This window comes from Bufo gargarizans, chromosome 3, assembly GCF_014858855.1.
Source record: "Bufo gargarizans isolate SCDJY-AF-19 chromosome 3, ASM1485885v1, whole genome shotgun sequence".
In the NCBI taxonomy this organism is placed as follows: domain Eukaryota; kingdom Metazoa; phylum Chordata; class Amphibia; order Anura; family Bufonidae; genus Bufo; species Bufo gargarizans.
This window is the reverse complement of record NC_058082.1, coordinates 81862899-81890211: the sequence shown is the minus strand read 5'-3', so window position 1 is coordinate 81890211 and position 27313 is coordinate 81862899. Positions and strand designations below refer to the sequence as shown.

The 27313-nt window shown below is 46.8% G+C and overlaps 1 protein-coding gene across 1 annotated transcript in view; it reads left to right on the top strand.

Moving 5' to 3' along the window:
- The first annotated feature begins 3581 nt into the window (after nt 1-3581).
- Nucleotides 3582-27313, top strand: part of PAN3 (poly(A) specific ribonuclease subunit PAN3) — a 43334-nt gene continuing 19602 nt past the window's right edge. The window contains exons 1-7 of the mRNA XM_044284639.1: nt 3582-4075; nt 12842-12963; nt 15882-15948; nt 17217-17287; nt 20234-20384; nt 26353-26609; nt 26702-26806. Of these exons, the coding sequence (XP_044140574.1) occupies nt 3799-4075; nt 12842-12963; nt 15882-15948; nt 17217-17287; nt 20234-20384; nt 26353-26609; nt 26702-26806 (1050 nt within the window). The 5' untranslated portion in view covers nt 3582-3798. The remainder of the gene's footprint in view (nt 4076-12841; nt 12964-15881; nt 15949-17216; nt 17288-20233; nt 20385-26352; nt 26610-26701; nt 26807-27313) is intronic.

The following is a 27313-nucleotide window of genomic DNA, read 5'->3' as shown; positions in this document are numbered from 1 at the left end:
ATATGGGTTTCATCCGCAGTTTGGGACATTCTCGGGAGAGGGGTCTTCTGGTTTACCTGATGAGGACAGATTCTCCTCGTCTTTGTCATCTATTTGGCAAAAGATTCAGGATAATCTAAAGAGCATGAGTGAGAGATATAAGCGTGTGGCGGATAAGAGACGTGTGCCTGGTACGGACCTGAATGCTGGTGATCTGGTGTGGTTGTCTACTAAGAATATCAAATTGAAGGTTCCCTCCTGGAAGTTGGGTCCTAAGTTTATTGGGCCTTACAAAATCTTGTCTGTTATCAATCCTGTTGCCTACCGTCTTGATCTTCCTCAGACTTGGAAGATCCATAATGTTTTTCATAAGTCCTTATTAAAACCTTAGGTCCAACCCATTGTACCCTCGTCTTTGCCTCCTCCTCCGATTATGGTTGATGGTAATCTTGAATTTCAGGTCTCTAGGATTGTGGATTCTCGTGTTGTCCGCGGTTCTCTCCAGTACCTCGTTCATTGGGAGGGTTATGGTCCTGAGGAGAGGATGTGGGTCCCAGTGACGGACATTAAGGCCACTCGTCTCATCAGGGCTTTCCATAGGTCTCATCCTGAGAAGGTGGGCTCTGAGTGTCCGGAGTCCACTCGTAGAAGGAGGGGTACTGTCACCACCAGACATCTGAGAAGCTCTGACAGATGCCTTTCAGAACCTCCTCCTTGAGCTTCCTTTGTTTTGCTTTCAGTTCCTCATCTCGTTAGCCTCTCTCAGCTGTCATGTAGTTGTACTGATTGCATCCCTTTAAATTCCTCCCCATAGTGCATTAGTGTCCAGTTTATAGTTCTTCCTGGAGTGTGTGTGCATGCTGATCCTACTTCCTAGTCTTCTACAAGATAAGTGTTGTGCATTCATTTGTGATTTTCTGTTTGCTGGATCCCAGGTGACCCTGACTCCCTCCGTATCTAGTGTAGGGAGCCGGTGGCCATGTCCCCTCACTATTATAGGGTGTTCAGGTGTTATACAGTCGAGGTACGAGGATATGCATCATCTACTATTGGGATTTTCGCATAGGCTGAGCAGTCAGGGAGAGTGCCAGGTCTGATGCAGGGGTCTCCCTTTTTGTTCCTTAGTTTTGGATCCAGTGAGTCGTATATTCATTTTGTGTTGTCTTGTTTCCTGTACACCTTCCGTGACAGTCCAACGATAAGATGGCAACAGGATTCATCATGGAAAGAAGGCAAGGGGTGTGTGGAAATGATGCTCTGGGCAATGTTCTGTGGCAAAAACTTGGGCCCTGGCATTCATATGGATATGACTTTGACCCATACCGTCTGGCTTATGCATCATGCAGACGTCCATGTCAGTTTTGGATCAGTGGTAACACGGACCGTGTTCAATCCGTGTTTTCTCCCGTGACAGATCCGTGTTGGGTCCGTGTGTCCGTTTTTTGCTGTCCATGTTGTATCTGTGTTTCACTGACACTGAACAGCTGAAAAATAATTTTCAAAGCATCTCTTCTTAATGATCCGTAAAATACAGATGCAACACGGATGACATCCGTGGTTTTCACGGACTCATTGACTATAATGGGCGTGAGGGATCCGGGAACACGGACCAAGATAGGAAATGCATCTGAGCTGAAACCACGGACCGTCCGAAAACACTGATGTGTGAATACACACATTCAAATGAATAGGGATGCGTGCTGTCCGTGGAGAACACATACAGCACACGTCGGTGAAACACTGACGTCTGCATGAGGCTTTAAAGAGGACCTTTCATCAGTTTTTACCTCCTGCAGTAGCCCAAGGTCAGGAGATGTAATTGCACTCTTTTTTTTTTTACTGATCTGCTCCTTTGTTGCGGTGCTGTGCCCCTGGTTCGGTTTTGGCGCCCTGTATGCTAATCAATAGCATCAGTACAGGGGGGAGACGGAGTCTCCTTCTCCCTGGCTGTGAGCTGTCCAGGCACCCGGCACCCCCCGCCTATCAGCTGGTTGAAGAGAAGGCCGACGTCGTCGTCGTTGACATCGCAGCAGGTGTCGGTACAGCTCAGCCATCCCATTCACTTCTATGGAACGGCTCCCTCCTGTACACTTGAATACTAAAAAGCCGTCCCATAGAAGTGAATGGGATGGCATGTGATTACACCTGCTCGCCGCTGCGATGTGGACAGCGAGCGGGTAAACAATGAAGAAACGGCTGTGCTCTCACAAAGAGATTGGTATGGGTTCCGGGAGTTGGACCCCCACTGATCTGATATCGATGACCTATCCCGAGGATACGTCACCGATATTAAAATCCCAGAAAACCCTTTTAAAGGGGTTGTCTCACTTCAGCAAATGGCATTTATCATGTAAAGTTAAAGGGGTTGTCTCATCTCAGACAATGGGGTCATATTGCTAGGATATGCCCCCATTGTCTTATAGGTGCGGGTCCCACCACTGGGACTCGCACCTATATTAAGAACAGAGCCCTGAAAATGTTCGAGGGCGCACTGCGCATGCGTAGCCGCCCTCTATTTATTTTCTATGGGGCCGTCGAGCACTGGCTTGGCTATTTCTGTCGGGCCCATAGAAGTGAATGGGAGCGGTGGCCGGTCATGCGCGGTGTTCTCCCATTCACTTCTATGGGGAGCGCGCTTGGTGGTGGCCGGACTGGTGTCCTCAAGCCACCACCTTACGGGGCTCTGTTACTGATATAGGTGCGGGTCCCGCTGAGGACATATCCTAGCGATATGCCCTCATTGTCTGTGATGAGACAACCCCTTTAATGCAATTACTAATGTATAGTGATTGTCCATATTGCCTCCTTTGCTGGCTGGATTCATTTTTCCATCACATTATGCACTTCTTGTTTCCATGGTTACGACCACGCTGCAATCCATCAGCGGTGCCCGTGCTTGCACCACTATAGGAAAAGGCGCCAACCTCTCTGGTGGGCGGGACTGTGGGAGCGCACATAGACCAAGTGCTTTTTCCTATAGTCTGGAAGCACGACCACCGCTGATGGATGGCAGGGTGGTCGTAACCATGGAAACGAGCAGTGTATAATATGATGGAAAAATGAATCCAGCCAGCAAAGGAAGCAATATGGACAATCACAATACATTGGGAGGCCCCGTTCTGGGGATAGGATGATGTCCCAGAGATGGGACTCGCACCTAGCGATATGCCGTCAACGTCCCAGATGGAATAACCCTTTAACTTCCACATATTTATGACCCTTCCAGCGTCATACATGTGATAGGCGAAATGTGATGGCAGTGACCCCTGCAGGAGAAACGTGTGGGGGCAACAGCTTCCATTCACTGACAGCCGATTTTGAAAAGTTTGCAGTTCGGAAACACAAATTAAATGACAAAAAATAAAAAAGAGTACAGGTTTATTTAGAAACAAGCTTTATTTACACAAAACTGTGTTTTTTTTGTAAAGTGGTCCCAAGACGGAGTTCCCCTTTAAGAGGGGGGCCCAGGTGCTGGTAGAGCCGAGGAGACGGCGGCTGTGGAGCGCACAGGCCTCCCGCACATAAATGACGCGCTCAGGCGCCTCTGGGCTTCATGAGGCCGCGGCTCCCAGCATGCCCCGCGCCGCGCATGCCTAGAACGTCGGCAGCTCAGGAAGAGGAAAATAGGAAAACAGCAGAGAGAAAAACAAGAGGAGAGGGGGCGGGGAGGCCTCGGTATCCCGTGCAGACGCCTGGTGCTCCGGACACTACCGACCCAAGGACCCCCGGTCGGATTTTGCGCTACGGGAAATTCCCCCCCTTGATCTTTCCCTCCATGGTGGCGCCCAACGCCTCGAGTGGAACAGCTGTACCGCGGCCATGAACAGCGGACTGCCCCCGACCCCCTCCGCGGTGGTGGCGGCTCCCGGGCCGCCCCAACTGCCTCCCATGGGGGGACCCGGGGTGAAGCTGAAGTTCTGCCGTTACTACGCGAAGGATAAGACGTGCTTCTACGGGGACGAGTGCCAGTTCCTGCACGAAGAGCCGCTGGGCATCCATGGCAACAGCCTGGCGGGGTACCCGCAGCTGCCCGGGCCTGTCACCCCGGCGTGCAAGAAGCTGGAGCTGGGAGGACTGGACGGGCCGCGGCTGACCAGTGAGTACTGAGGCCTAGGCCTGAGCCGGTTACGTCATCATCCTCACATGTGACGTCGCGTAGGGAGCATGCTGGGACTTGTAGTTCACCCCCTGACAGAGGCAAAGCGGGAAGCTAAGCAGCATGGCCACCATTATAACCCCCCCTCCCATGGAAGTGTGGGAAAGCTGGGTGATGGCCGCCGTGCCCAGTGTCAGACCAGACCGTACTGGTCCCCGTCCCCAATGTTCCTGTGTCTATTGGGCTCTTGGAGGTTTCCAGTCCTCCCAGGGGGTAACTGATGGCATCTGATGTGGGGTGAAGCCAAGAGGACCTGCCCCCTCTCCGGACAAACTACTTGCGTCCCCCATGTAATAACATCTATTCCTACGTGGTGGCGTTCCTTTATTATTCCTGCTAGAAGTTATGAATGGATTCCTAGCAGTTTGCAATGAAGGTCCAGATGGGTGTTACCAGTAGGGGGTGTGTCCCTGCACACTGACACTATCCAGTGAGTGCTGCCCGTGTCGGACTGTGCAGGGCCCCCCCAACTGGTAACGTCTTCATTGCAAATTGCTAGCAATTCATTTGTGAATTTTATCCAGGAATGGCACATCGTAGCGACATCGCCATTCTGCAGCATGTATTCTGATTACCCGGGGGATGCAAGTATCTGCGACCGGAGCGGGGACGGCAACTTTCCAGGGCCGCCCCGTACACATTAGTGTATTGTCGGCGGTGTGTGAGACTGTATTTTTGGTCCGCATCTGATCTGCAAATGCGCATTGGACGCGGACCCGTTCATTTCAATGGGGAGCCGCAAAAAATTCGGACAGCACACAGTGTTCTGTCCGTCCCGCAGGATAGAACGTGCCCTATTCTTGTCCGTTATGCAGACAGGAATGGGCATTGTTAACATGGACGTCATCCGTATTTTTTGCGGATCCGTGTTTTGCAGACCACAAAATACATCCCTTCGTGTGAATGCGCCCTGATGTGTATGCGCAGCTCCCGACTCTCCCCTACAGATATTGGAGGACAAGACCGTTCAGATGAAATTTATATTTACTCCCGATTCTTTTGTTCTCCTGTGAGATGAGCCCCCCGCCTGAAGTGTCAGACAGCGACTTTCTCCCCCCTCCTCATTAAATGCTGAACGTGTGAGAGACGGCTGTTGGAGGTGTATGGCCGCCTTCGGATGTCTGCGCACATGGCGGCGCAGGGCATACAGAAGCAGAGATCCCTTACTTGGAGATGTGACGCCCAGTGCCATAAGTTGTAGATTCGGAGTATAGTGGGGACAGGTAAACTCCTTTGGCTCGTTCCAACGGATCCATCACTAAATACGTTGAAAGTCAATGGGTGACGGAACGGATCCAGTTTTTTAAGCTCCCAAAAAAAAAAAGGATCAGTCACCATTAACTTGTTTTCGGTGCTGGATATGCTCCCCCCCCCCCCTGTTTTTATAAACTGACACAAAACCACAGCTTGCAGCATTTGTGTCCGGTCACAAAACAGAATACGGACGTAAAGGAAGAAATCCTGATGCATCCTGAACGGATCTCTTTCCATTCAGAACGCATGAGGACTAAACGCAAATGTTTTTTTCCCTGTATTGATATCCTCTGCCGGTTCTCGGTACTGGCAAACAACAAGGCAAGTGTTAAAGTAGCCTTCACGTGGACTGTGCAGTGCTTTTATCTTGGGGTACTATCACACTAGTGGCGTTCGGATCCAGCAGGCAGTTCCGGCAAACCGTATGCAAATGGGAATATGTTTTTTCCGGAGATATACCGGATCCATCTCATTCAGAATAACTGATCCGGTAATCTCAAAAGCCAAAAATAGCTCCTCCTATATACCGGCGCAGACCAGAAAACCGGATCCAGCAATTTCCGGAACACTTGGTGCCGGATCCGGCACTAATAAATCTCTATGGAAATTAATGCTGGATCTGGCAAGTGCGGTATTGTCCCAGGATTTTGGCCGGAAAAAATACCGCAGCAAGCTGTGGTATTTTGTCCGGTCAAATACCGTACAAGGGACGGAACGGAAGACATCCTGATGCAGACCGAACGGATTGCTCTCCATTCAGAATGCATTAGGAGAAAACTGATGCTTTTTTCCGGTATTGAGACGCTTTACCTGATTTCAAACCCGGAAAAGAATAACGCTAGTGTGAAAGTGCCCTTAAAGGGGTTGTCTTGCCTCAGACATTGGTGGCACTTCTGATAATAGCTTAGCTGCAGCGCATGCGCAGTGCGCTGTCATTTACTCTGGGCGATCTGTTCTAGAGATAGTTTTGGGTCCTACCTCTGAGACTCGCACCTTTCTGACATCAGTGGCATATGGTAATATACCCCCAATGTCCGAGGTGACACAACCACTTTAAAGACTGACACTAGGCCTATTGTGTTGCTGACCAGATGTTGATGACCTAACCTGAGGATTGGAATACCCCTTTATTAAGACTCCCTAGAAAGATGTACTCGGCTCCGTTATTAAGATTGTACTAGTGCGTTAGTAAATCTGCTGGCGTTCCTCAGACTGCAGGCTACTTTCACATTAGCGTTAGCAGGGTCCGGCGGGGGAGCAGCCTGCCAGATCCGTACTATTGCTAGCCCATGTGTGCTGCCGGAGGTCTGCTCTATATTCCCTATAATGGGCAGCGTGCTGCAGTTTTTCCTCTGGCCTCCTCAGCATGTGTGCCGTGCTGCGGCCGGACCTTTGGCCCTTCCCCCATTATAGTGAATGGGGCAGAGCGGACCTCCGGCGGCACACATGGGCTAGCATTAGTATGGATCTGGCAGGCTGTTCCCCCGCCGGACCCTGCTAACGCTAATGTGAAAGTAGCCTTAGTCGTAGCGGACCAAATCTGGCTGACGGTGCCTTTTCTTTGTAGCCTGTTTTCCTGCTGCACAGACTGTGAAGACCTGCATGTGTGAACACCGCCTGTAGAGAACTGCATCAAAAAGCCCAGTGCTGGGGCAGGTTTCAGATAACGTGTGCACAGATGTAGGGAAGTCCTGCGCTGTCACATCTATTATGCACGCACGCTTGACTGTTTTCACCAATTATAAAAAAAAAAAGCCTGATTTCTAAATTTGATGCACAAATGTGACAGATGACACCATGGCCTCAACCTGAGGATGCGTCGTGCTGCTTCTGTGTGCCCTTTGTTGGGTCACGTACACAAGGTGTTGTTCTCGGCAGCACCACATAGTAGTAGCGGGTAGAACTGCTAGTGACGGCAGTCGCGTGTCTACATGGATGCACAGCTCGCTGCCGTCTCTAGACGCCTAGCATTGTGGTTTCCTCTATTAAGGGAAGTGGCAGGGACTTGGAAGATTTATCGAGATCGGCACTTTCTGCGTTATCCCCAGCGCTGCCGGAGGATGCACCTAATTTATCACGAGGAGCATATATTGGGCTCCTCCTCTGGCAGTCCTTGCGCCCAAACAGAAATCTCCAGCAGCTCAGAGATGCTGTGGGGTTCTGTCTTCATTTGTGCCAAAAAACTAAGATAAAATGAAAATAAACTTGTTGTGGAGGCTGGCTACGCCTCCGTCACGTCCCCTTTCAGATAAGTGGCAGAGAAAGCCACTTGAGACAATATTTTGTCACAATGGCGTCTACCAAGTTGCAAACACAAGGTTTGTGATAGCGATAGAGATAGAGAATATATATATATATTCTCTATCAAATTTTTATTTTTTGACACCAGAAATGGGGCACAGGTATAGATAAACCTCCCCCAAAGTGCTGTTTGTTTTCCTTCATATTATGATTTGACTGTTTGTTTTTTAGTTTTGACGCTTTTGCAGAAAGCCTGTGGCGTTTACTCGTGTTTCCCGCATGGATTTTTCTTTTTTTGTGCCAAAATCCTCATGTGTAAGGGTCCGTTTGTGTTTTGTGGATCTGCAAAACACGGACACCGGCAATGTGTTCCGCATTTTGCGGGACACTCTCCTAGAAAATGCAATTGCGGACAAGAATAGTTCTATATATTTTTTATTTTTTTTGCGGAACGGAAGTGCAGATCCGTGGATGCGGACAGCACATTCCGGCCCCATTGAAAATTAATGGGTCCGCGCCTATTGCGGAACCATTTTGCAGACGAGTCAATGGACTCTTGCGTTTTTTTTATTTTAATGCAGTTTTGCCCCAGATTGCAGAGGCTGAAACCTGCACTGGAAATCCGCCCCTCGGCTCAGTTTAGCTGTGGACCACTTCCTCACCTTTTTGGAAATCTCATCTACTTGGGCTGAGTTCACACTTCAGTTATTTCCATCCGCGATTGGGAGCTAGTGATGAGTGACGCGAGCATCAGATGTTACATCCGAAGTCGCTTTGTTCAAAACTTTGGAATAATACTTTACGGAGATCCTTCTCTGTACAGTAATAAAATGTATGGGGCTCCGATGAGCCGAAGTTGGTTATTCGCAAAGTCGCGCGTGACTTCATTTTATAACCACTTTAAAACTTGAAACCAAACTCTGCTTTGGTTCCGACTGGTACATCCGAACCTTAGCTGGTACTGTATAAGGCCTCATGCACACGGCCATGGAACACCGTGGTACCCCGGCCTGGCATCCTGCTGAGCAGGGTCGCACGGTGTCATTGGTTGCCAATGACTCCGTGCGCTCCTGCTCTCAGCAAGATACCAGGCCGGGATACCACGGACCGCTCACAGCCGTGTGCATGAGGCCTAAGGCTGTGGATTTTCCGTCTGAAAATCTGTGCTGCTATATGCACCGAAGGCCTCTTTCACATTGGCGTCATGTTTTTGGGCTGAATAAGATGCGGGTGCGTCGTGGAAAAATGCGCGATTTTTCCGCTTGAGTGCAAAACATTTTAATGCGTTTTGCACGCGCGTGAGAAAAATCGGCATGTTTGGTACCCAAACCTAAACTTCTTCTGCCTTTTTTCATTGTTCACCCGCCCCAGCCTCTGCATAAGCCCACCCTCCTATTCCCTTGCATCATTCTAAGGTCCGGCTGAGATTCCGCGACTGTGCATTGCCGGGCTGGAGCATGCGCACTGCGATGCCCATTGTTGGCATGCACAGTAGTTTAAAGCGATGCCGTGCCAACAATCGGCATCACAGTGAGCATGCTCCGGCCCGGTGAGGCAGTGCACAGTGGTGGGACCTCGGCCGGACCTTAGGAGGGCGGGCATATGCAGAGGCTGGGGCGGGAGAACAATAAAAAAAGGCAGAGCAGCCTGGGCTCCAACACAGTGAACGACGCCCCTGGGCACTTGCGAGTGCTCATTTGCATATCAGTCAAAGTTCGTTTTTCCAGCTTCTGCAAGTCTAAAGACAAAGGTACCATTACATTCATGTATAGGTGTGCTATAGGGCAGTGTAAGCGCTGTATATGGCCATATGGAGGTGACAGACTCCCTTTAACTCGCCTTAATCCACTTGTTCGCGCAGCCCGGCTTCTCTTTGTCTTCATCTTTGCTGTGCAGTACGAAAAGGACCTGCGGTGACGTCACTGCGTTCACCACATGGTCCATCACATGATCTTTTTACCACGGTGATGGATCATGTGACGGACCATGTGATGAACACAGTGACGTCACCGCAGGTCCTTTTCGTACTGCACAGCAAAGATGAAGACGGAAGAGAAGCCAGGCTGCGCGAACAAGTGGATTAAGGTGAGTTACACTTTATTTATTTTTTTTATCTTATTTTTTTAACCCCTCCAGCCATATTGTACTAAGCATTCTTAATACAGAATGCTATTATTTTCCCTTATAACCATGTTATAAGGGAAAATAATATAAGGATCGGGTCCTCATCCCAATCGTCTCCTAGCAACCGTGCGTGAAAATTGTACTACATCCGCACTTGCTTACAGATGCTTGCGATTTTCACTCAGCCCCATTCACTTCTATGGGGCCTGCGTTGCGTGAAAAAAGCATAAAGTAGAGAATGCTGCCATTTTCACGCAACGCACAAGTGATGCATGAAAATCACCGCTCATGTGCCCAGCCCACCTCACGCATTCCACCAACGCGGAAATCTCGCCTGTGTGAAGGAGGCCAAAGGGTATGCTTACGTTTTACTTGGATTTTAGTGCATATTCAGTGCCAAAATCTACAGAATCCACCTCCCATTGTTTTCAAAGGGAAAATGCATGGCTGTTTACACTGTGCGGGTTCGCAGTCCATGACGAGAAGGGTCATCAATCGGGTCAGTTCCAGTACCCAGCAGTCTACAGATCTGTGGCAGCCTGATCATCAGCGGAGATGAGGGCAGGACTTCCAGCAATCGCCTCCTCCGTATGGGGATGGGTGACCAATACAGTAGTCGCTTGTCCCATAAGAAGTCATTGTCCCTTTTCACACCGTGCGATCTGCTGCACAGGAACGATGATTTTTGGTGCCGGCTAAAGCCGAATGGACTCGGCCGTGAGCAGTCTGTGGTAACACGGCCTGGATTCTGGCTGAGAGCGGGAGCGCACAGCGTCACTGGTTGCTATGACGCCGTGCGAGTGTATTACTGTAGTGCAGCGGCGGCATGAAGCACACGGCGTCATAGCAACCAGTGATGCTGTGCGCTCCTGCTCTCAGCCGTAATCCAGGCCGTGTTACCCGGGACCGCTCACGGCCGTGTGCATTCGGCCTAAGGACACCTTCACACGCGGCTGATTTTGTGGCAGAAAATTCTGTGACTGAAAATCAGTTCCATTCAATTGAATGAGACAGCAAGCGCATGGATTCCTGCAAGCCCCATTCAGGTGAATGAAACAAATTTTCTGCCGTGTGTGAAGATGCCCTAAAAACCACGATTACCCAATGAATGAGCGCCTGCCCGTTGGTCAGATGATTGCCCGCACCTTTTACATAGGCGTTTCTATAAACTCCTCTCTGATAATCTACCTGATTATCAGTCTTGTGAAGTGACCTTCACCCTGCTTTCTGCTGTGGATCCTGCTGGAAATGCACTGTGCATTTCTACAGGTATTTTAAACTCTGCAGCATGTGACTGGTTTGTGCAATTTATTTATTTTTGGTGTGGATTTCACCCTTTGAAAGGCAAGCGTGAGATTTGCGACAAAACATAGCACAGATGGTAAACGTACAGGGGAAAAGCGGTGTGAAAGGAGCGTTACATGGCTCAAGAATAGGACATGTTATATTTTTTTTTTTTTTTTTTTTTTTTTTTTTTTTTTTTTTTTTTTTTTTAGCAGGGCCGCGTAACTGAGCCACGGATGCGGACAGCAAACAACGGCTGTGTGCATGAGGCCTTACTTTCACTGTTTTAAATGTTCCCCCCTCTTTGACACCACGCGGGCCCTTGCATAACTCCATCTTGCTTTAGGCCCCTTTCAGATAAGTGAGGTCCACGCTTCAGACTTGGACTCGCAGTATGCGGCAGCACCCTTTCCTGACCTTCCGGCAAAGACTGGGTCACATAGCAATATACTGATTTTTATGATGCTATGTAACCCTCAGAGTTCTGGAATGTTTTGGATAACACTGACAGCATTATGTCAGTGTTATACAATAACGAGCCCAACCGAATGTCCATTTGCAAACAGGAACCTAGAGCCCCCTGTTCTCCACATACGGATTTTTTATTTTAACATGTCTGCTTAGTACTAGGACAAAACAGAGTGGGCCAGATTTATCATTGGCTCAGGTCAGAATAATGGAGTGAAAAAGTCCTAAACGCTAAAACTGCGCACAAATTTGCGACTTTTTTTTCTGCTCTGCACTATGCTCGCCAGTTTTCTTAAATTGGGCGTGTTTTCTTATGTAAATGAATCTCTAGACAGATTTACTATAGGGACTATTTAAAAAGTCGCAAAAAAGTCGCAATTTCACTCCAGTGAGGACCATGCTTATCTTATGAGACTTTTTAATAGAACATGTGACTTTTTCATAAAAACGTGCGACTTTTTCGTAAAGATGTGCGACCTTTGTAAAGCTGCTTACTGACGGATAAACTGCTACCGTCAAACCACATTTATTACAGTCTTAAAGGGCCGATCATAAATCTGACTTGGCTAAAACTGACTTTAGCCATATGTGAAAGTGGAGTGAGCTGTCAGTCGTGATAAATCTGGCCCAATGACTTTTCATTCCGATGTGTGGCTTTGGTGATGTGACACTTGCTTCTACAGCTTTTTATAAGTATGTGTAAGAGGAGTATTATTCAGTGTGATGTCAAACAGTCTGGTGTGTGGGATTTTATTTACTAGCAGAAGGACCCGGCTTCACACGGGTATATTTCATCTATTTCTTCTAATGTTTGTGTGTGTCGTTAAAAGATATCGACAGTATCCCCCATAACAGTGACCTCTACAGCACCCTGCCCCTTTAAAGCTGACCTACAGCAGTGAAGAAAAATAGCTGGGTTATTATGGAAACCTGGAGTAAAACTGTGTGTATGTGGAGACTAAGGGCCTGCGAGCTTCTATCGGCTGATAAGGGACATGTGACTGTGTATGGCAGTTGGGATATGAAGAGAGAGACCTGCAGGCTTCTATTGGCTAATGTAGGTCATGTGATGTGCCATATTAGCTTTTTTTTTTTTTTTTTTTTTTTGAGAATATTTCAGGAACGGTACGTCCTAGAAAGCTGTGACCACCCCCCCCCCCCACAAGATTTCTTTCCAGGTAGCAAGGGGTGTGTATACCAGGTTTTGTTAAAATCGATGGCTGCGTTTTTGAGTGATCGAGGAACATGCATGCATGCATGCATGCATACATACGTGTATATTTTCCCGTATGCAACTTTTATTGAATATGTGATGCTTTTATGTCTCCCCTCCAGTTCCTGGAATAGATGGAGGGCCGTTACCGGAACCTAGTCTTACAGATTCTTACTTCAGTACCAGCTTTATTGGAATGAATGGCTTTGGAAGCCCAGCAGAGGCAAGCTACCCACGGATGCAGGTAAAAAGAAAAATCTTCTAGCGGGGCAAAGGTTTAAAAGTAATATCGGGAAGTATCACTTTACTGAGAGTAGTGGATGCATGGAATAGCCTTCCTGCAGAAGTGGTAGCTGCAAATACAGTGGAGGAGTTTAAGCATGCATGGGATAGGCATAAGGCCATCCTTCATATAAGATAGGGCCAGGGGCTATCCATAGTATTCAGTATATTGGGCAGACTAGATGGGCCAAATGGTTCTTATCTGCCGACACATTCTATGTTTCTATGTAACCCGACCCCAGTCTTTCCTGGTGTGGTCGCTGCTGGATGAATGAATGGAGGTTCGGTTGCACGTGTGAGGCGCTTTTGGACCCCCCCCCCCCCCCCCCCAAAAGTAAATGGCAGAACTGCGCACATGCATGGCCACCTTGTTTCTCTCTATTCTCTGCTGGGATGCGGTGGCCAGCAGCTGCCCTACCAAGCAGGTTGGTGCATTCCCTGTCTGTAGATGCATGCATGTCTTAAGGTTGGACCCACATCCATGAGACAGCTGTGATGCCATAAGTGTCTTAGAGGAGTTATCCCATGATTTAATGTAAAAAATGAAATTCAGACATCATATAATACATGACAACCTCTTTCTAACAAAGATGGAACCGGTCCTGTACCTCACATGGATCCAGAGATCTCCACATTCATTGCTCTCCTAGATTTATATCAAGCTGGCAGCTCAAGGGGAGTGTCTTTTCTGCTGCAGCTCAGGAGGCGTGTCCATGCTCGTCCTATCACAGCTCAGGAGGCAGTGGAAGGATGAAACTGAGCATGTGCGGCCTTCTAAGTGAGCAGGTCATAGAAGTAAGAAAAAAAAAAACAAATGGCAGGTGGTGCTATACAGACACATTTTATTGAATAACTCGGCGGCTATGCTAAATTTCTAATTGCATGCAATTACAGAAGTAATCAGATCCAGGTGTTGGTTTGAAAACTGTAGAATATTTTTGTGGGACAACCCCCTTAAGTTGGAAATGCCATTTGGGCACTATAGCTTAGTCGCATACATTTTGTGTTGGCCCGAGTTATGTCCAGATATCAGTTTGGTGGTAAAATGTCTCTTTGTAAAGGCTGCATAGCATTTCACTTGTTTTTCTGGCAGATGCCTTGTTGCTTTTACCCTGTGCACTATATGTAATATGTATTACATGGATGTATGTGAAGAGTAACGTTAAAGGGGTTTTCCAGGGTCTTTCAACCATTGCTTTTATATATTGTCCCCTGATCTCTCATTTACTAATATACTTTTGTTTCCTGTATCGTCGCAAATCTCCCGATTTGGATTTCGGGCACGTTACCCATCCATAGCCTTCTCTGATGCTTCCTGCCCGTTGCCTTGCTTCTGCATCTTCCGGTTTCTTCGTGATCCTGGCTGCCATTTTAAATTTATATGGTTCAAGGAAAAGGCATTCTCATCAGATTTCCTGTGTTCTCCTGGGCAGACAAGCTTCTTGTAGCATATGTTCAGAGCACAGGCGCTGGAGAATGCAGACCAGGGGAAGGGCAATGGATGTGTCATCACAGGAAGTATCAGAGAGGGCTATGGACAGGGTCGCATAACTGGAACCCAGATCTGGTGGTAGCGGCAATACAGGTAATGAAAGGGTATTGATAAATGAGTGTTCGCAGGACATAATATATGAAAAAAGACACTGGACAACCACTTTAAGGCCTCGTGCACACAACCGCGCCATGTTTTATGGCCTGCATATTGCGGATCCGCATAACACTGCCGCCTGTCTGTTCCGCAATTAGCGGAATGGGCCGCCCATAATAGAAATGGCTATTGTCCACAAAACAGACAAAAATATGACATGTGTTTTTTTTATTTTATTTTTTTATGATGAGGCTCTGTGCGGCCATTTTTCTCTGAAAGGGCATTGATTCGCATATGTGTTCTCCGCGGGCAGCACACGGGTCCATTGAGTTAGGGCTCGTTCACATGACCGTTGGTGGCCTGTGCTGTGAACTGCAAATTGCGGTCCACAATGCCCGGGCACCTTCTGTGGGGCAGGCTCATGGGGATCGCAGACCCATTCACTTGAATAGGTCCGCAATCCCTCCGTTCCGCAAAAAAGATAGAACATGCTCTCTCTTTGTGGTGCGGAGGCACGGAATGAAACCCCAGAAAGTACTCCATAGTACTTCTGTAGTGTTCAGTCCCGTGCTTCCATTCCACATCTCCGGCTTTGCGGACCCAATGAAATGAATGGGTCTGCATCCGTGATGCGGAATGACAACGGAACGGTACCTGTGTATTGCGGATCCGCAAATGTGGTCCGCAATACGGGAACGGGACACCAATGGTTGTGTGAACGAGCTCTTATAGACGTATTCAGAGGTCGTGGTGTGTGGTTGTTTTTTTTTTTTTGTTTTTTCTTTCTTCCTTTCATGGACTGGTGGCCTTCACAAAAAAAACATGGGAAGATGCGTTACCTCGGTCATTTTTGCAGAAAGAATGAAAATGGGCTGCACTCGGGGCCTTCTTATGATCCTGTTTTTCACTAATCTACTACATAGAAAATTGTTTCAAAGCTTGTGAGACAAAAAAAGCCAGTTTTCATGCCCTGAACTGGCACATCTACGCATGCGGCCCGGTCTGAGTGAGCACTGAAGTGCGATTATAACCTGACTCCTATCGTAGCAAAACATTTTCCTCTAATTGAATCGTGACACAAAAAGTTCCAAGTATAGGGCTCTGGTTACTCTACGTGGTTTTCTCAGGCTTTCCAGTAAGGATAATGAGAGTAGAGTAAAGCCGCTTATTACTGTTTGCTTCAGACTGGTTTAAAGGTGACCCCTACTATCACACATGTTCTCTCCACATCTGTGTAATATCTACACTTCTGAGTCATCTCTTAACTTGGCATTTTTGTTCTTTTTTTGTAGCGGATGACAAACAGCAGCAGTTCCCCAAGCCTTCTGAATGACAGTGCCAAGACATACACAGGCCATGGTGAGAGCCGCGCTCACTGTATAGTGATGTGTGTCGTATAACATTTGCCATTTATTCTGCAAAGGTGGGTATGGGTGATTAAAGGGGTTGTCCCATAACAGCTTATTTCCTGTCCACAGGGGATACGGTGTCACGAGACAACCCTTTTAATTTGAATTTCTCTAGACCAGTGATGGCGAACCTTTTACAGACAGAGTGCCCAAACTGCTACCCAAAACCCACTTATTTATCGCAATGTAACCTGAATACTAGAGTACATACAGTATGTCTTTCATGTACTTTATCATTTAGCTATAATAGCCTTCCTGCATTCAATATGTTGCCTGTTCTGTTCATAGTGCGCCCTGTGCTGATGTAAAGTTTAAGGGTCAATTCACACGTCCGCATCTGTTTGGCAATTTTGAAGAACAAGTGCGGACCCGTTCATTTTCAAAGGGGCCTCAAAAGATGTGGAAAGCGCATTTGCACTTCTGTTCTGCAGCCCCACCACAAAATAGAACATGTCCTATAGGCATTTCTATCATAGTGCCGGCCATGGGCGGTCCGCAAAATGCAGAACGCACATGGCCAGTGTCCGTGTTTTGGACTCTAAGGCAGTGATGGCTAACCTCCGGCACTACAACTCCCAGAATGTTCTATTCATTTCTATGGGGCTTCGGGAAAAGCCAAGCAAGTGTGCATCTTGGGAGTTGTAATTTTGCCACACCTGGAACCGAAACAGAGTCCAGAATCGAATTTCTACTGTTAAAAACCTTTTTACCGAGGTATCGTGAGACTTCGCAAAGTCATAACTTCGGGAGTCGGGTAGAGCGCTGTTTGGCTGACAGCTATTGAATGTGTATGGGAGTTCTTATAAGCATACAGTCCTCACATGCTTGGGGGGGGGCTTTTGTTTGTCCTCCTAGATGCTGTGGCTGGCTGTCTAATCCATTGCAGTGAGATGTCGGCGGACAGGGTTAAAATGGTTGCCTGCTTGCTATACATGTACTGTACCTGCTGCTGCTGGCCCGTTATGTGGCCTCGCATTCATTGCCAGTTGGTCAGAATCCTCTATTGAGAAGTCTACTTACTGCTTTTGGAGCTGGGCAAACTGCTTAGACTTGTTCATGCCTAATGATAATGAAAAGGCAAGACCCGTCACTTATTCTATCCTACGAGAACGGTATAAGTGAAGATTCATTCTATTAGCTTATTGAGAAATGTACCAATATACTTATTTAGCACAACATTGCAGGACCTAGCAATCATTGCCTTTCACTTTTCTTCAGATCCTTTAGGCTCTCCAGCTTCTACTCTCTTTAACGACTTTGCTGGTCTCAGCATTTCTCAAAGGCGAAAGGTAGGTGAAATGGAAAGTCGGTATGTAGCTTTACATCGTATTACACCTCAAAGAGCCAACAAATATGGAAATGGGTAAATCTACTCCCAAACGGGTTCTTCAAGACCCTGATTTATTAGTCGGTGAAGAGAGCAGCATTTAACAACTAGAGAACCAGCATGGCAGTGCTTTACATTGATATCATTTGCGCTGTAGAAAAAGCGATTATTTTTATTTAATTTATAATTATCATCCTACTGAACAGAATGACTCGTTCCATTTGGAACACTTTTATACTGTTGGCCAATCCAAGATAGGTAATCAATAGCTGATCTTCAGAGTTCTGACTCTCGGACCCCCCCCCCCCCCCTTGTAGATTACTCTGACACCAAAACTACACAGCTCTGTCCACTGTAAATTTCTGTGTCTATTACTAGTACCGTACCTACTGAAAACCAGCTGCTTGGTGGGTGTGCTAGTAGTCAGCCCCTGACGATCAGATACAGATGACCCTTAAGTCCTGGAAAACCCCATTAGCTTTTTTTGGGCAGTTTTTGAATCTGCTTTTTGAGTTAGACAGAAGTGGGTTGGAAGGTAATGAGAAAGTGTTTCCCCGAAAATAACACTGTGAGTGTGTGTGTGTGAGTGTGTGTGTGTGTGTGTGTGTATGTATATATATATATATATATATATACACACTCACACACACACTCTGTGTTATTTTCGGGGAAACACATTCTCAGAAAAAGGGGTAGGGCTTATTTTATGTAGACACATGCCAATTACAGAACAGTCCCTGGACAGTGTTTATATTAAATATGACTCACTCCCCCTCATCCATATGAATGCAACCATATACTGTAGTACATGGGTGGATTCCTATGGATGAGGGGGGTTTTAGTCATATTTGCCACACTTTTTTTTTTTTTTTTTTTTTTTTTATTCTGGTACCGTATTTTGCCCCTGCGCTTTCCTTACCCAAGGGACCTAAGCAGCAATCTACGGTACCAGGGAGAGCAGAGAGGGCACGGAAGAGATGTAGGGAGCTCCTCCAGGCAGCAGAGAGGAGGAGGACACCCTTCTGCTGCCTCCTTCATGTAAGTAAGAACGTGCGGGCTGGCGGCAGTACAGAGAAGTCGCCAGCCCGCCCAACGTGAAAGTAAAGGGAAGCGCGGGCTGCCGGCATAACTTAGCATTTAGTGAAGCCACCAGCCCGCCCGTCAGGTGCTGCTTAGTGCCGCGATGTATGCGCTGGTTGGTGGCTTCACTGAAGGCCATTTTTTAACTGAAGCCTGCGCTGCCCGCCCCCCCCCCCCCCACAGTTTCATGACCGCTCAGGAGCCATTAGTGAGCGTTCAGGAGCTGCTGCAGCCTGCACATTTCCCCAACCTTCCCTTTATATATTAAAAAAAATAATACGGCTGTATCTAGGGCTTATTTTTGGAGTAAGGCTTATGTTTTAAGCCTACTCCAAAAACCCTGCAAAATAGCGCTAGGGCTTATTTTCGGGGAAACGCAATGGAAGAACTTCTGTTTCTTCTTCCTGCTGGATCCGCTTCTGGCTTTGGCTCAAAAAACTGCATCAAGGTACCGCAAAACAACGCCCCTTAAAAAAAAATTATCATGGGTAAAAGGGGCGATTTTTTTAATCAGTTGCAAAAAGGGATGATTGACTTTAGGGCGGCAGTCATAATAACGGGACTCAACTCTGTTTTCAGGGACTTAATGAGACATTTTTTTGGGAGCCACAGGGTCCTTTGTTGTAGATGATGGTAATTATCTTTGCTTTCTGTTGGTATTAAATTTGGACATCTGTAAAGGTACAACCACATATGTGGCCAAAATCGGCACCAAATGCTGTGGTTTTGCTACAGATTTTACCATTTTGCATCGAATAGGGATAAATCCGTGGCAGAAATCCACACCGCATGTCAATTTGTTTGTAGATTAAATGCGGACACTTTCTACAGCATGTGAATTAGTCTTGTTAAAGTGCTGCCTCTGTAAACGCTACGGAAAATGTACAGTGTTTGTACGTGGCCGTAACCGTAAGGACATGTTCAAGACGTAAATTGAGCTTTTCATGGCATACTCACTAAAATTAACAAAAATGTGATGTGAATGGGACTAAGATGGAGAGAGATAGAGAGAGATAGATATATATATATAATATATTATATATTTTAGAGTGTGGTGTGTTTATGAATAAAAAAATCTTCCCCCCCCCCCCCCCCCCTATTCTTAAAACCTTCTCTCTGAGCAGAGCTGAGGTTCTGCAGGCGTAGCGTTACAGAACCCAATCTGTCAATCTGTTTCGCTGCCTTCTTACTGAAATCCTTTCAGTGTCGCTGTGGACTCCTGTCTTAATACAACTGCACTGCATTAAAGGGATTCCCTCTCCACAATTATAGACCATCCATAATATAATCAATTTCACATTCAAACGTTATGCTTCTTACTCGTTTGTGAAGCTTTTGCTCCCAACGCTACGTCCACGTGAGAAACGCGTAACATGCGGATTCTTTCACTTTGCCATGCATGAAATCCACCCTAGGGATCTGCAGAAAAAAACGACATACTGCCTCTTTAAAATCCTCACGGGATATCAATTTACCTGGAGTTTTTATTTCCCGCAGCGTGTGGATGAGTTTTTGTGAAATGTCATCTCCTTTTGCTGTGACTATAATATACGCAGTGGATTTTTCACCTGAAAATCCACAGCGTATCTGCTGCACAGGAACATACCGTAGATATGGCTTCTGTATTATTGAGAGCAGCTCCCCCCTTGAGCTATCCTTTTCTGCACAATGGGTATGCTGGTTTCCAGACATGGCTGTCCTCACAGCTCCTGTTGTCCTCGGCTTTCCTAATATCCTGAATGTAAACCTCCTAATTATTGTGTCCAGTCATTGCTGTAAAATGTGTTGTGCAAGGTTCGGATTTCTAATACAAGTCTTCTGTTTTCAGACGCCCAACCCCACTGCCAGCGAGTTCATCCCCAAAGGAGGATCCACTTCCCGGTTGAGTAATATGTCTCAGTCCAACATGTCTGCCTTCTCTCAAGCGTTATTCTCCCACCCATCCATGGCAGGTCCTGCTGCAGCCGGTCTAGCTCCAGGTAACCTTTTCTATTAAGTGAAAGACAGGACGGACTCTCTGCTTGCTCCTGTACAAAGCCATTTAGGGTTTTTGCGGATCATCCGGCCCTGCGCTAGAAATGCCTGTTCTTGTCCGCAAAACTGACAGCAATAGTACAAGTTCTATCTTTTTGGCATGCCTGTGGAACGGGGATGCGGACAGAACATGGTGTGCTGTCCTCATTTTTTGCGGCCTAACTGAAATGAATGGGTACGCATCAGAGCCGCAAAATTGCAGATTGCGGTTGTGTGTATGGGCCCTAATTAGGACTGGGAGTTTGTATCGTGCATGGGCTTTTGCATCACAAGTCTGTTCTAATGAACACTCACGGATTCAAATCCTTATTCCTAGTAATGCTGTAGGTTGCTTGGTTTCCCTTCTGTGTTTTTTTTTTTTACCTTGTTCTCGGTGACCACTTTCGCACTGCTGTCAGCCTGCCAGCATACACATGTGACCTCTGCGGCCGCCGTCACGCTTTAGTATGTGTATAAAGGATCCTTTCTTCAGAAGGATTCGTACATAAATTTCATAATGTAACATTGTACTGTGTGTTTGGCCGACAAACGTCACCAATCTCTTTTAAGACTAAGTGTAGCCAGAACATGTGAGCCGTCACCAAGGACGCTGCAGGAGATGTACTAAGCCTGGCTAATATCTAGACCGTGTCCGTTTAGACCAGGCGGCCTGAAGATGCGCACATTGTATGATCAATCTCATACCTGTTGCTGGACAGTGGTGCAATCTTGGCTCATGTTGGTGGTTTGTAAACCATGCCTTCTTTTGGCTAAGCCAAGCCTCTTTTCTAGGGGTTGTCCAGTTTCTGCAGGGGAACCACCAGGGGAGCTTGAACACTGCTCGGCCCTGGGTGTTGTCAGCATGTCACTTCTAAATCTAAAGGGGTTAATTACTGTAACGCTGACTGTCTTTCTATGGAGGCTGTGTTCACCTTCACCACTTTTTTTTTTTTTTTTTTGTAAACATTGAAGCAACTGCAAATTATCTTTTATTAAAAATCTCCTTCTGCTTTGTATCTACAGCTCCTGTGCGGAGCTACAGACCATAAATAACCCCTGAGTAGTCTGATTGTATTCCCATCTCACATGATGTCATAGGGGAGGATGTGCTGTCTTTGAATAGTTGGGGGTCTGTCCTCTGGGATGTCCAGTGATGGCGAGAATCAAGGAGCACCGCTGTCGGTGTCTCCCACTGTATGGCAAAGACCGTAGACGGCAGCAGACAGGAAGAGAGAAGGGAATCGGCAAGTGTGCACTGCACACGCCGTCTCCTCAAACAGCTGATCGGCGGGGGTCCCTGGTGTCGGACCCCCGCCCATGTGATATTGATGACCTATCCTGAGGATAGGACATTAATAGTAAAAGCCTGGACAACCTCTTTAAGTCACTGGTGTCAGCTTCACAGCTAATGTGGGTGGGCATGCAAGCTAAACCACCAATGCAGCCCCTTCATTTTTTTTTTTAACCCAGGACCCCAGCGCTGCACCAGTTTTAACTACTGAGCCACCATGGGCAAACTCCATTTAAAGGGACCCTGTCACCAGCCACCTCCCTATCCAGCAGTGTGAACCACAGCTATGTGTTTATGTGCAACCGATTTTAAATGGTTTTTCTTTTGTTGATACGAGGCTCCCTTCCTGTCTTGATACTTTTTCTTAATATTCAAATTTGGCCTTTGGTGCAATAAGGTTGTCAACATTGCTCTTGTTGCATCCAATCTCCTCTCCTTTCTGGGCCAGGCAGTGGAAAAGCAGTCAGGGAAGGGTGCATCAAGAGCAACAGTGACTTCTTTCTTGCACCAAAGGCCTAATTTGCATATTAAGAAAAGTATAACTGCAAAAGAGCCTCTGATCAACAAAAACAGTTTTAATCAGGTGAACCTCGGCTTAAGTGTCTATGCAAACAGTAGGATAGAGAGGTCGCTGGTGATGGATTCCCTTTTAACCTACCAAAGTAATTTAGCAAGAGTTTTGTTGTAGATAGGAGTATGGCTGCAGGGTCAGACTACATGGGGTTTGTTTGTTGTCTGTTACCATGGAGACACATAGGTCTTCAGAGCAGCTGTAGACCCTAAATGCCTTCTCCTTTTTAGATTCAATGGGGCTATAACGGTATCTGTTGCTCAGCTGAATGTATCGAGCATTCTGTAATATATTTGTGAAGACTACTGTAATGGAGTCTCGGTCACCTACTGAACTCTTTAGGCTTGGAATAGTTAATTCTTTTGGAATCACGAGGAATGTTGGCCTGTACAATGCCACAGAAACAGCGCCTCTCTTGCCTATGGCCAGTGTAGGGTATTGCAGCTCAGCTCCATTCACTTGAATGGGGAGAAGCTGCAGTACTCGACCCCCAGAAAAGCACCTTACGTTCCACATTGTCACCTCGCTATAGTCTCGCTCCGCTGAGCGCACATTGGGTTTCAGGTCTTTTAGTTCTGAGCTGCTGGTTTGTAAATAAGTTGTTGCCTTGGAAAATTCCGTCCCATCTTCTAGCGGTATCTTCGTCTCTCAGAATAGCCTTCTGTGCTTCTAGAACATCTTGTTTTCGTGTCGGCTTTTATCTCCTCACTTCTTCTTTTTGGCCTTCATCATGATAATGTAAATATGAAAGCAATTTCAGAAGTGAAATTTGGACTTTTTCGGTCCCCCCCCCCCCAACCTAGGCTGATGTTTGTAGAATCTTAGGGGAGTTCTCGTGCCTCTCGGAGCTGTGACATAATACGTGTGGGTTTGTATCCCCCAGTGAATTGGTGACATTTCTGTGTTACATAAGGTTGTCACTTGGTATCATCCTCTGCTGATTACTCCGAGATATTCATATTTTTTTTTTAAAGGCCTTTATTGTACATATGACATACTGTTAGATTGTGGCAGCATATGTTGGCCTTTACGTCAGTAAATGTCACTATTTATCACAATTGCGCTCCGTCACATTTGACAGCAAGAATGTCATATCTGGCACGATTTTTGCTAGATAAATTATTTATATATATATATATATATATATATATATATATATATATATATTTTTTTTTTTAGCACCCTTCATTCCATGGTGCTATACATCGAGGGTGTTACAAACACATAATATACAATACACAAAATTAGGGCTGCAACGATTAATCGATGTTATCGAATAATCGCCGATTCGTTGCTATGCGGGCGGTCGCTGCATCTTTATTTTACCTTTTTACAATGACGCTCCTGTAACAGCCAGGCAGAGCGGACGGCGGCGTAATGTCACTCACTCACGTGACACGCCTGCTCCGCCTCCTTCATTCATGAGGTGGGCGGAGCAGGTGCGTCACGTGAGTGACGTTGCGCCGCCGTCCGCTCTGCCTGGCTGTTACAGGAGCGTCATTGTAAAAAGGTAAAATAAAGATGCAGTGATTAGTCCGACTTATAAGCATCGGGGCCGGGGCTGTTATGGGGAGGGGGGAGGATCTGTCTATGGCACTGCTATGGGGAGGGGGGGGTCTGTGTATAGCACTGCTATGGGGAGGAGGGGGGTCTGTGTATGGCACTGCTATGGGAAGGGGGATCTGTGCACTGTTATGAGGAAAGGGATCTGTGCACTGTTATGCCCATAACAGTGCACATATCCCCCTCTCCATAACAGCGCCACCCACAGATCCCCCTCTCCATAACTGCGCCGCCCACAGATCCCCCTCTCCATAACTGCGCCGTCCACAGATCCCCTTCTCCATAACTGCGCCGCCCACAGATCCCCCTCTCCATAACTGCGCCGCCCACAGATCCCCCTCTCCATAACTGCGCCGCCCACAGATCCCCCTCTCCATAACTGCGCCGCCCACAGATCCCCCTCTCCATAACTGCGCCGCCCACAGATCCCCCTCTCCATAACTGCGCCGCCCACAGATCCCCTTCTCCATAACTGCGCCGCCCACAGATCCCCCTCTCCATAACTGCGCCGCCCACAGATCCCCTCTCATAACTCTCCATAACTGCGCCGCCCACAGATCCCCCTCTCCATAACTGCGCCGCCCACAGATCCCCCTCTCCATAACTGCGCCGTCCACAATTTGTTTTAATATGGCCTTTGAACATAATTTTTCAAGTAAGATCATATAAACCTCTGTTTTGTAATTTTGTCGTTTTTTCCCGATTAATCGTAGAAATTAATCGGCAACTAATCGATTATTCAAATAATCGTTAGTTGCAGCCCTACACAAAATTAACAGACTTGTACAGAGGGGAGAGGAAGCTGCCCGCAAGAGCTTAGTCTACAAGGGACGGGGAAAAACACAGTAGGTGAGGGTATAGGCTGCTCACCTGGCTGTGTTGGCAGCATACTCATTGCAGATGGTGGGCTTCCAGGTTATGTTTGGATGTTAGGGGAGAGAGTTCCAGAATAGGGGGAGAGTCATGTGAGAAATCTTGATTGTGTGAAGAACAACATGTGGGGGTTGTATGGAGAAAGCAGGTCAGATGTAGGGAGGGGACAGGTTGTGGACGGCATCATATGTAGTTGTAAGTATTTTTAATTGAATTTGTTGGGCATTGAGGAGCCAGTGAAGGGATTGGCAGAGGGGAGAGGCAGAGGAGTAACAGGGTGAGAGGTGGATTATCGTGGCAGCAGAGTTGAGGATAGATTGGAGGGGGTGCGAGAGCGCTAGATGGGAGGCCACAGGGGTGGATGTTGCAGGAGATGACAAGGGCGCGCACTGGCATTTTAGTTGACTAAGGGGTAAGGAAGGTGCAAATACGAGAGATGTTCTTAAGTTGAAAGCGGCAGGTGATGGACTCGGTTATGTCAGTGGGGTCTGATGGTGCTGGTATCAATGGAATCCACCACCCATGTGAATAAAACCTATGTGGTCAGTTTAAAATTTTACAAAAAAAGGTTTATTTGCCGGCAGTTGTCGGTGTTTTGCAGTACCGGATTATGTCCTGTAGAGGTCAGCAGCCTCCTGTCAGTTTGCTGCATCCATTACGCTCTCATATCAGCACTTTGCTAATAAAGTTTAATTACAATCTGTAGCAATACAGATTACAGTGTAGCAATTTTATTTTTTAGTTATTTTTTTATCCGGAAGCCTTGTTTAAAAGGCATGAAATGTATATTTTTAACCTATTTAGGTTAGAAAAGAACCATTGGTGCCTGCGCTGCCACATCTGTGCTGGAATCCCCTGGGGCTGTTGTCGTGGTGCCATCTGCATGTTCTTGACATAGTTTCCACATGCCCCAAAACTGCACTATGTTCTGTATTTGATTGGCAGCGGTAAACATGTCGTGGAAAGTTTCCACTCTATTACATAAGGCTGGTTTTGGTTTGGATTGACTCCTCGCGGCACTGCGGAGTTACTAATGCATGGAGTTTGTATGTTCCTGCTGTGATTTTATAGCTTGCTTCTGGCCTCTTTGTAAAGATGGGATAAATGATATTATATGACTTGTCTCCCTCACAAATGTACCTACACTGATTTCATACTCCTTTTGTCCCCTTTGTCTTGGAGGAGCTCTGTCTTGTTAAATCGCAGATCAGCTCAGATTATAGCATCGCAAGAAACTGTAATTTACTCAATTTAATCTGGTACTGAAACCCATGCCCAGCCTTTCTCAAAACATGTTGCTGAGGGCTCATGCACACATGTCCATTCCGTTTTTTTTTTTTCTTGCGCACCTCATTTGGTACCATTTGATTTCAACAAGTCCATAAAAAAAGGTTACTCCGTGTGCATTTAGTTTCTGTATGTCCGTTCTGCAAGTGTGTGTGTGTGTGGGATCCAAGAACATAAGCAATAAGTCACTTGTATGTAGATGATTAGTAAGCCGTGTGTTTACAGTAGATCATTAGAAAAAAGGCATGTATAGGGTAGAACATTAGTAGCGTATTAACATTTTGTTAGACTCCTCTTGACTTTTTTTTTTTTTTTTTTTTCTCTTCCCTCCTCCCCCTCTCTTCCGAAGGCATGTCACTGTCTGCTGGGTCTTCCCCACTTCATTCTCCTAAAATAACACCCCACACATCACCGGCTCCAAGACGACGAAGCCACACGCCCAACCCAGCCACTTACATGGTGCCCACTAGTGCCTCAACACCAGTGACCAACTCCGTTTCCCAGCCCCCATCTGCAGGACAGGTTATCCAGAAAGAAACTGTTGGCGGAACAACGTATTTCTACACCGATACCACTCCTGTGCCACTCACTGGAATGGTAAATGCAGTAAGTGACACTAGGGAATACAGAAAAATGAAGTACTGATTTGAGAAAGTAAATTCATACTCGATAATGTCTGTCTTCTCTCTTCACACCAGGTTTTCCCAAATTATCACATCTACCCACCAACTTCTCCTCATGTTGCTTACATGCAGCCCAAAGCAAATGCACCTTCCTTCTTCATGGCGGATGAACTCAGACAGGTACCTACCTCTTCAGAGGGTGCATGTGACTTCAATAGCACTGAAGATGCAGCAGTTCATCCCATGGGCTGCTTCTCTGCTCCTAATCCTTTAGTGTTGCTTTCCATTGTGACTGTTTTGTGGTATAGTCTACTATTCTTAAAGGGAACCTGTCACCGGGATTTTGTGTATAGAGCTGAGGACATGGGTTGCTAGATGGCCGCTAGCACATCCGCAATACCCAGTCCCCATAGCTCTGTGTGCCTTTATTGTGGAAAAAACCCGATTTGATACATATGCAAATTAACCTGAGCTGAGTCCTGTCCCTGACTCATCTCACATACAGGACTCATCTCAGGTTAATTTGCATATGTATCAAATCGGGTTTTTTCCACAATAAAGGCACACAGAGCTATGGGGACTGGTTATTGTGGATGTGCTAGCGGCATCTAGCAACCCATGTCCTCAGCTCTATACCCTAAATTCCAGTGACAGGTTCCCTTTAAAGTTAAAAACACCTGAAACCCT